The sequence below is a fragment of the Schistocerca piceifrons genome, chromosome 4 (assembly GCF_021461385.2).
Source record: "Schistocerca piceifrons isolate TAMUIC-IGC-003096 chromosome 4, iqSchPice1.1, whole genome shotgun sequence".
Classification (NCBI taxonomy): Eukaryota; Metazoa; Arthropoda; class Insecta; order Orthoptera; family Acrididae; genus Schistocerca; species Schistocerca piceifrons.
The window spans coordinates 430,745,114-430,755,398 of record NC_060141.1 but is presented as its reverse complement, the minus strand read 5'-3'; the positions used below and the strand labels follow the sequence as shown (position 1 = coordinate 430,755,398).

The 10,285-nt window shown below is 39.4% G+C and overlaps 1 protein-coding gene across 1 annotated transcript in view; it reads left to right on the top strand.

Moving 5' to 3' along the window:
* Positions 1-713: 713 nt before the first annotated feature.
* LOC124795898 overlaps positions 714-10,285 on the top strand; it is a 72,869-nt gene continuing 63,297 nt past the window's right edge. Inside the window, exon 1 of the mRNA XM_047259978.1 lies at positions 714-806. Coding sequence (XP_047115934.1) covers positions 714-806 — 93 coding nt within the window. The remainder of the gene's footprint in view (positions 807-10,285) is intronic.

The window sequence follows — 10,285 nt, the reverse complement described above, 5'->3', positions numbered from 1 at the left end:
TGTATTACTTCGTAATATAAATGGAAACTCCAGTTTCATCTTTCTTCTCTGAGTGACTGGTGGTACCTGAAGGACTGTAAATTCTAACGTAAAGTTCTTACTGAACACTGGCAAAGCGAAACGAAACAAAACTGCAGAGCCACGTTTAATAATCTGACAAAAGAATCGCAGCCATATTGCCACAAATCGCTGCTAATTTGTCAGGCAGCCATTTTGCATGCACGACTCACATGCAAAAGAAGACTGCCTGGGATTTCCGTGTGATCGGTGACCGATTGCTGCGATTTTCCAGGTGCCCACACGCGTGCTATCTAGGAAGCGATCGACTGGCTACGGGACAGTTCGCTGCGATTCAATGACAGGGCCGTGCTGACGTGCAGCATTAGTATATTACTCGCTTAGGTCTTGGAAGTTATATTGCTCCATGTTTCTGAATACATCGATAAAAATGCTCGTAGAATATCAGTTCTTCCTTTGGTTTTGGAATTTTAATGAACGGTAGTTGCATCGTGCTCTTTTATGTCAGTTTATTTACATTTATTTTCCTTAAGGTATTCTTTTTGAAACGGCAGAAATCTTCCGTAATAGAAATAGCTCTCTGCCTAATAACGTCTTTGGTGTGAATGTGTAGTTAGTCTCTGGTGAGATCAGTATTATTTTGTTGCTCGTTGTAACGTAAGCTTAACAAAAGCACTTACCGCCATTGACGCAAAATGAATCCACTAAGAAAAATAGCCGTCTTTGTTTGTATCGGATGTTTAAGTACTTCCATAGTACAAAGGAATGCTGCAGAAGAAGCTGATCAGGTGAGTATTTTTCATGTGTGTTCTAATTTTTGTCATTGTACTTTTAGCACGAGGTGAATGACAATCGAACATGTCTCCCGTATGGCCGAATTTCTCTCATTTAAAAAGTTAGGGTCTTTTCGTCTGCAGACGAGTTAAAACATTGGATCACATATCAAGCAAAAGGAAATTTCGGAGTCAGTGAGAGAAAATTCAATCGCCAACTAGGCTGCAAATTAGAAAAATGTCCTTAGCCAGTCAAAGGCATAGATTATAATTCGCTATCTGTGTTCAGTATTGTGTCTGTTGTTTTTACACAACATGTATTTTCAGCTGTTACATTGAATGTTAAATGATTATCCACATACTTTTCTTACGAAGCACGTGTATAAAAACTGCGCAACTTACGGAAATTATTACGCGAAAAGCGCAGAACTAATTGCATTAAGGCTTTGGAAGCGTGTGAAATTTATTATTAATGGTGTAAATCCGCTTATGTAAAATACTGTTCTAACCAATTAACTAAATTATCACGGAACGCAAGTAAGCCTGCTACGAGGGTAATCCCTAAAGTAAGGTCTCTTTCTTTTTTATGAGTCCATAGACCTGCTTATTTCTACAATGGTTTACATCAGTTTACAGCTTGAACAATTAGCATTTTTCGACATATTCACAATTTCTGTCGATGCATTTTTGTAGACGCTGTGGCAGTTTTTGTATTACTATGTCATACCAGTTCGCCGCTATGCTGTTCAGAAAGTTTAAGCTGTAAACTGATGGAAACCACTGTAGAAATAAACAGGTCTATGTAATTATAAAAAAATAGGAGATCTTACTTTTGGGATTACCCTCGTATTAATGTGACATATAGTAACATACTAAACTTAAATTAGATACTGTTCCTCTACAGAAGATAATTACTTCTTTCATTAACGGTATGAGGGAGCTCTTGCCAAAGCTGCATGAAGGAATCGTGTATGGCTTCGTCATAAGAATTAATTATTTGCTTGATGTGACTGGAAAATGAGACGGGTTGGGCAAGCCGTATTTTGAATCCAGCTGCCCCCGAATACAGCTCCATTGTTTTAATAACATTGCATTGTTTTAATAACATTGGTGTACGCCTAACTCCTGAACACTATTGGGAATGTGACTGTGGTCAAGTACAAGACTGTGTTTAAATTGATCGTAGTATGCGAGACATCCCATCGCTTTTCATATGGGATTTTTGCCCTATGTAAAATATAATATTTGCTATTCCGTTACTTTCACAGTCCCGTGATCGATTTAGAATCTATCGTCTGGAGCTGGCGGCTTCGATAGACAAACATTCTTGGAAATTACCTAAAGCAATGCTGATTGTTTACAGTTCTAGTTGCACTGCCGTGCCATCCTCTTCACTTTCTCAATGGCATTTGAATGAAATTGTTACAGAATAAGTGTTTGTCAATATTTTCGTTGTTCAGGTACTTCGCAAGTATATCGAAAATTGTTACCTTTAATTTTAGATGAAGTGCGATTGCACAGTACATTATGAAGATTCACCTTTCACAGAGAAAGTAGCAACATACGACGAAACAAACATGTGAAAATTTGTATGAGAAAAAAAAGTGGATCTGCAGGGCTTGCCGTCTGCTGCATTTCACTCTTACGTTACGTTACGACTTTTTTTTATTTTTACACGTACGGTGTGTACTTTTCCATTATGACTGATAATTATTGGGTTCAGTTTAATATTAAGCCTATAGGTAATCATAGAGAGATGATTCAGTGTAATGTATTTGTGAAGCTCACTATCTTATATAGCACGTTTATATCATCTCTGTGCAGACATGCAAATGACACTTTTGTCATTGGTAGATATTAATCGCGCAAACGAAGTTGACACTCTGCGCGCTGGCTGATGGGAGCGGCTGTAAACGGGAAATGTCTTTGCAGGCACTCCCTTAAGCCACCGCGCCGAGTGTGCGCGTTCAATACCTTTGTAATGTCATATATAATTAGGCAGAACGAACCGTCGCCCCATTTTAGCACCTTTTTCAGTACTCCGTACTAAAAACACAGACAACTCGAAACACTGTATCACGTAACAAATCTGTTACGAAAATTTGTTTCCGTTATTCTTAGACGTTCCCAACCGTTGTGAGACCATTACCGCAGAGTGCAATAAGATATTAACTGTTAGTGAAGTGAGCCTAACCCCTCCCCCCCTACCCCTCCATTCCACCACTACTATCAGCATTAGCACCTGACTAATATTTAGAATGAAACGGAATTTTTTGGAACGCTTGCGGTTGTAAAATTACAAAAGATAAAAAGATAAGTTATATTCAGTTTTTGTACGCCAGGAACTATTGAGGCAGTGAGGTAACTGGAACTCCTTATTTCCAACCGTTTTTTATAGAATGTTGAAGCAATTTTCAGTACTACCTACAACTGCTTTTCATAAAATAAATCTAACTATTCACATTGAGGGTAGATACTTGTATAAAAACATGCTACCCCTGTATCAGTCCTCTCCCTAGCTTTACATGCTTTACCGACACACTGCTTCCTCATTTAACATCAATCAAATTAAAGTGTGTGCACTATACTTCTGTAAATTATCTGATTGCTAGACTCCTTGGTTCTGAAATGACAGAATGCTAAATCTTCAGGCTGCCAATGTTTTGTGCCTGACGGCTGCACTAATAGTAATAGCACTGTGTAGGCCCGACAGTTATAAATTACCCATTTACATAGTTACCGTGATATAGCTCTGTTAACTCCCAACTCATTGAGTCGCGCGTAAATACTGTTTGAGTACCATGTATTTATTGGTATTTTATGTAATCAGTATCAACAGTTATGCGAAACAGTGATAATATTAAAGATTCTTTGAAAATAATTTAGTTTCGTGCCGAAACACAGTCGAGCCCTTTTGTTTTCACCCCTCAGAAATTTTCATTTAACCCTCAGGGGGTAATAGCGCCGAGGTTGAGAACCACAGCTTTAGAACAACGTCCCGTTTTCCGCCACTCTAGCGGGACAAATCGAACCAAAAATGACGCCTCTTGTATTCATTTTTCACTTGAACTGAATATTCGGGTAAAAGCCAAATATTTCTGGCAATCACATTATAAATTCCAATGTTTACGAAGCTAACACGTCATATTTGGTGGTTTTCGTATTTATTTTTGCGTATTACGAAAATACAAATAAACCGCATTACCTATGTCTCGAAAACTCTTCATTTTGGATACGGTACTGTTTGTCGTGCTAAAGTGTCTAAAAGGGCGACGTCGGTCTGTAAAATGTTTAAGGAGAATTTTGTATCTGTTCTCTTCACGTAGCAAACGTACAAGCATGAAAAAAATTGATGGTCAGGAAACCTTAAAGCTGTTCATTAATGGTGACTATTATAGCTCAGGCTTTCCAATTGTGCAATAATATTGATGGGTATGGATTATGTTGAGATGTTGCACAATGATATTCAACAGATCAAAAACTTTTTGAAATATGTTGCGCAACAGAAAAATATTGTGCCGTCTTGACAATATCCTTGCCCGTCACTCACGTGCTTCGGTGAAATATTGTCTCGGGTTGTTTGTGCTCGGCATTGTGTTTATCCACTAAAATGAGATCAAAACAAGAAGAAAAATCGTCATTATTAGAATGTATCGAAATGTAAAAATAGCTGACAATGTTATGGGATGTAAGTATAGATGAAGAAAAAACCGTCGTTGCTCTCCATGCACAGATTGTTCCTGGAGGAATGGGCTCTATTTAGAGATATGACAGAAACAAACATGGGCTCTAAAATGCATACCTTAAGAGCTGTGAGTACTTGTTCATCTCCAATACTGTGAAACAAAGTTCTTCTACTGCAAGCTTTTTGCCTTCCATGTTCTGAGAAGTGGAAGTACGGACCTAAACAATAAAATATGCCCAGTATACAAGTGCCGTACTGTGCATACCTTAAGAACAGAGATTTTTTCATCTTCGCTACTGTGAAAAACATCTGTTCCACCGAATAAGTGCTCATCGCTCTTAAGGTATGGATTTTAGAGCCCATGTTTACTAGACAGTTTTTTCTTGTATCTACTCCCAAAATATGGAAAGCAAAGAACTTGCAGTAGAAGATATTTGTTTCACGATATTTGAGGTAAAGTGCTCATAGTTTTTAATGTATTCATTTTAGTGCCTATGTTTACTAGACTCTTTTGTTTCGAATTATCGTTCCTACCATATCCTGAATAGTGATCATTCTTTCCGGGACAACCTGCAGAGTTGTACCCTACAGTTATGAGGGTAAATATTTACTAATTATTGAAAAACAAACATTGGGGTAGCCGTTTCCAGTAATTTATCAAATGTTGGGCGATCAACGTGTAATCAAATCTATTAATCGTTTATCTCCTCCGAACTCAGTTTTCTTGACGCATTATCGTGAGTGAATTTTGAACTTTTTCATCATCCTTTTTTTCTACTGCTTGAAAGTAAGTAGAGCATTTATCACAATAGCAACACACTGAAGATCAAAAATATCGAACCAGACTACACACTGCAAGTTTTTATTGTGTGGTCTAGGGAGAATTTCAATAATATTGCGTAATATTATTGTACAAAACCATTGCTTGTCTAACGGCATGCCCAGGAGAGGCGCTGCAAGCGATGTCGTGCTGTTAGCGAAGGGACTGATGTCGGCCCTCTACTGCGATAGCCCATTAACTCCAGATTTCGTCGCACTGTCCTGACGGACACGATCGTCATACGCCCCACATCGAATTATGCTGTTATTTCAAGTAGTATTGATTGTCTATTAGCACTGGGAACTCTACGCAATCGCCGCTGAGGTCGATTGTTAAGTGAAGACGGTCGGTAACTACGTTGTCTGTGGTGACAAGTGATGCTTTAAATTTGGTATTCTAGGAACACTCTTGACGCTGTGGATCTCGGAATACTGAATTCCTTAACGATTTCCGAAATGGAATGCCCCAGGCGTCTATCTCCAACTACCATTCCGCGTTCAGAGTCTGTTAATTTTCGTCGTGCGGCTATAATTACGTCAGAAATCTATTCACATGAATTACCTGAGTACAAATCACAGCTCCACCAATGCACTGCCCTTTTATAACTTCTGCATACGAGATACTGCCGCCATCTGCGTATGCGCATATCGCTATCCCATGACTTTTGTCATTTTTATATCTTCGACTTTTTTGGTTTACGAACCGGTGATTTCGGCGCTGTTTTCCAGTTAAGGAGGATGCGAAAGTGTACACAGCCCTGCCGATAATAGTGTCGTCAGCCGTTTTTTATTGCTTCCTGATACCTTCCGCCCCTCATCGAACTTCAGATTCCCTTGCGCGCGAAATCCAACGCCGATTCCCAGAACAAAATGAACGTGTCGACACTATATATGCCCCTCATCCGTTCCCAATTTCCATACGGAGAGCTCCCTCCCTTTGCTGCACAACGAAGTCACAACGATAGTTTATCATTTTCTTTGTGGTGCCTTCCTGACTGTACACAAGCATCTACATCTACATCTACATTTATACTCCGCAAGCCACCCAACGGTGTGTGGCGGAGGGCACTTTACGTGCCACTGTCATTACCTCCCTTTCCTGTTCCAGTCACGTTGGTTCGCTCGCTCGAATCTCTCTGACTTCACATTCGTGATCTCCTCGGGAGGTATAAGTTGGGGAAGCAATATATTCGATACCTGATCCAGCTGGCCGAAGTGGCCGTGCGGTTAAAGGCGCTGCAGTCTGGAACCGCAAGACCGCTACGGTCGCAGGTTCCAATCCTGGCTCGGGCGTGGATGTTTGTGATGTCCTTAGGTTAGTTAGGTTTAACTAGTTCTAAGTTCTAGGGGACTAATGACCTCAGCAGTTGAGTCCCATAGTGCTCAGAGCCAACCTGATCCAGAAACGCACCCTCTCGAAACCTGGACAGCAAGCTACACCGCGATGCAGTTCGCCTCTCTTGCAGAGTCTGCCACGCTACCAAATAACCCTGTGACGAAACGCGTCGCTCTTCTTTGCATCTTCTCTATCCTCTCAGTCAACCCGACCTGGTACGGATCCCATACTGATGAGCAATACTCAAGTATAGGTCGAACGAGTGTTTTGTAAGCCGCCACCTTTGTCGATGGACTACATTTTCTAAGCACTCTCCTAATGAATCTCAACCTGGCACCCGCCTTACCAACAGTTAAGTTTATATGATCATAACACTTCAATATCGTTCCGTAAGCATACTCCCAGATATTTTACAGAAGTAACTGCTACAGGTGTTTGTTCCGCTATCATGTAATCATACAATAAAGGATCCTTCTTTCTATGTATTCGCAATACATTACATTTGTCTATGTTAAGTGTCAGTTGCCACTCCCTGCACCAAGTGCCTATCCGCTGCGATCTTCCTGCATTTCGCTGAAATTTTCTAATGCTGCAACTTCTCTGCATACTACAGCATCATCCGCGAAAAGCCGCATGGAACTTCCGACACTATCTACTAGGTCATTTATACATATATTGTGAAAAGCAACAAAATTGAATAAGCGCTTTTAAAAGTTTATTTCCTATTTCTCTTCTTCGCAGAACATTAAAGTAGCTTTTCTTGTCCGTTCTGTTTGTTGATATCCAACAGTTTTTCTCAATCGTTCTCAATTTTTATATTTTGGATTTTTAAGTTCAGTGTCTTGCTAACAATATTTTCCACCCATTTTTTGTAAAGTACTGGTTGCCCTTGGTGTAATCATATGAAAAGCATGCTGTGAGCATAGGTTATACATAATCATGTGAGCTAAATACGCCAGCGGATAAAAGATTACACCACCGTTTTATTCGATAGAAGAGAGGAAGAAAGTGTGAAATTTCAACTTCGAAAAAATTCCTCCTCTCGCCAAATAGAGTCGTGGAGTTACCGAAATCGGCCGCCTGTAGTCCAGCTGAAGAGACGACGACTGCCTTCGTTCTGTCCTAGTTTGTTAAAAGACGAATTCTACTGGTCAGTTTCACGTTGGTTTCAGGAGATTTTCCAAATTCATCCATTCAAATGCTGACTCTTGGTTACAATTTTTCAAACCAATCCAAAAATGTGACTTTCAAAAGAAACTTATGCAGCTTTAGTTATTATGCCAGCCAACAAAAAAAGAATGCATGTAAGTATTGCAGTAACTCCACTAACGCGTTCAGCTGTGATGTTCTTTAAACAAACAGTTGTAGTCGTCAACAAAATTGAATAAGTGCTTTTAAAAGTTTATTTCCTATTTCTCTTCTTCGCAGAACATTAAAGTAGCTTTCTTGTCCGTTCTGTTTGTCGATATTCAACAGTTTTTCTCAATCGTTCTGAATTTTTATATTTCAGATTTTTAATTTCATTGTCATCCTAACAATATTTTCCATCGATTTTTCGTAACGCGTTGGTTGCCCTTCATGTAATCATATGAAAATGTACCGTCAGAGCGTTGATTTAAAAAGACATGATCCACACTCATGTTAATAATAACAAAATACTGCACACTGTTGAAATACGTATACCGATTATGCATCAAAGCAGCCTACCTGAAGAGTACTAACAAGGGGAGGCCGCCAATTGTGAAATTCAGATTCGATTCATACTGCGCATAATAAAACCTCATGGCCAGAGGTGTAATGTGGCAAAGCACCAATATGCACTTCTCAGCCGTTGTCGAGAAAATCGACAGTTAAAAGAAACCGTTGCGGTGAAATACTCTCTACGATTAATAATTTTCTACAGCGTCGTGGCGCAGCGGTAAGCGTTCGGGTTCGTGATCCGAAGGTCGCCGGATCGAATATCGCGCCATGCAACCTTTCTTTTTTAGTATTTGTTTTTTGTAATTCAAATATATATATATATATATATATATATATATATATATATATATATATATATATATATATAATTCCCGGCAATTAGTTGCAACAATTATGCATATAATAAGTTGTTGAAAGTCGGTTGTCGTGGAAAAACTGGCGACTTCGAACATCATTATGTTTTCCGCAAACAAAGTTGTATTTCACAAATGTTATTAATTGTCTTCATAATGTCAACCACGTATAGTTAACGGAAGACGTAGAAACGATATTCCGAAACGAATACGTATAGCGTAAGTCAAACGTTCGAATCAGAATAGAGACCCCACGAACATAAATTTGCTGTGGCAGGTATGAAATATAAACTCCGTTACTCGCTCGTTACACTTGAAGGACAGATGTTGAATGGGCCGAAGCGAGCCACCGCATAACAGCGTAGTTGCCTGCTAACTTCGAAAGAAGGTAGATGCGGTCCCTAGCGCAACTTATAACCGTCGAAAATCAGTGCGGACGTGAGAGCTTTGGTACACCCTGTTAAAAAAACGGGAAAATGGAGGCGGTACAATTGGAGAGCGATCCGTCTTCACCAACATGCATAAGCAATTCATTAATATATATATATAAAACGTCAGTCTTAAGTAAACCCAATCGACAATACAACAAAAATCAGCTTAATTTTTCAAGGAACTCCTCGACAGAATAGAAGGAGTTAGCCATGAGGAAAAAATTCATATATATATATATGAATTACAAAAACTAATAATAAAAAAATTGCATGGCGCGAGATTCGATCCGGCGACCTTCTGATTACGAACCCGAGAGCTTACCGCTGCGCCACGACGCTGTAGAAAATTATTAATCGTAAAGAGTATTTCACCGCAACGGTTTCTTTTAACTGTCGATTTTCTCGACAACGGCTCAGAAGTGCATCTTGGTGCTTTGCCACATTACACCTCTGGCCATGAGCTTTTATTATGCGCAGTATGAATCGAATCTGAATTTCACAATTGGCGGCCTGCCCTTGTAAGTGGACAATTATTTGTTTATTCAGTTAGATACTTCCTGTCAAAATCAGAGCTTGGACCACGACATGTTCCCAAGCGCACCGAATCTGATACATTAGGACACATTATAGGATCACTTTTATGAAACCTCGTAATTGTCTCCTGTTGCCGAACTGGTTGTATAAGGGGAGAGATGTTAACTGGCAGGATCCTTTGCCGTTTTAATCACGCAAGTGTGTTACAATCCCCAGGTTACAATAAAAATATCTTTGTAATTCTTGAAAATAATTTTTAAAATGTTATTTTCAACATCAAATTGTCAATCTCTCTTCTCGTATTTTAGTGTTATTTCACCCTTGCAAGTTTATGAATAGCGGTTAACAAGATTCACGTACCCGTAGCTTTGGAGGCAAATGAAAGCGCCACAACAAGACAGTTATTTCGTATGGCCAAAGTGAATGATTACCCAACATTCTTTATGTGAATAGCATACCAGCAAACGCAAATTCACTCATTTTAGGTTTTACTTGTTATTCTGCAGTATGATCGCAGTGCATGCCAAGACTGTACAGAAGAACTTTAAAACATATGTGTACTTTTGTTAAATGTTTTTGTCTTGCCATTGTGGCCTGTAGATGAGGTTTATACCTCGACTCCTGTCGTTTCATAA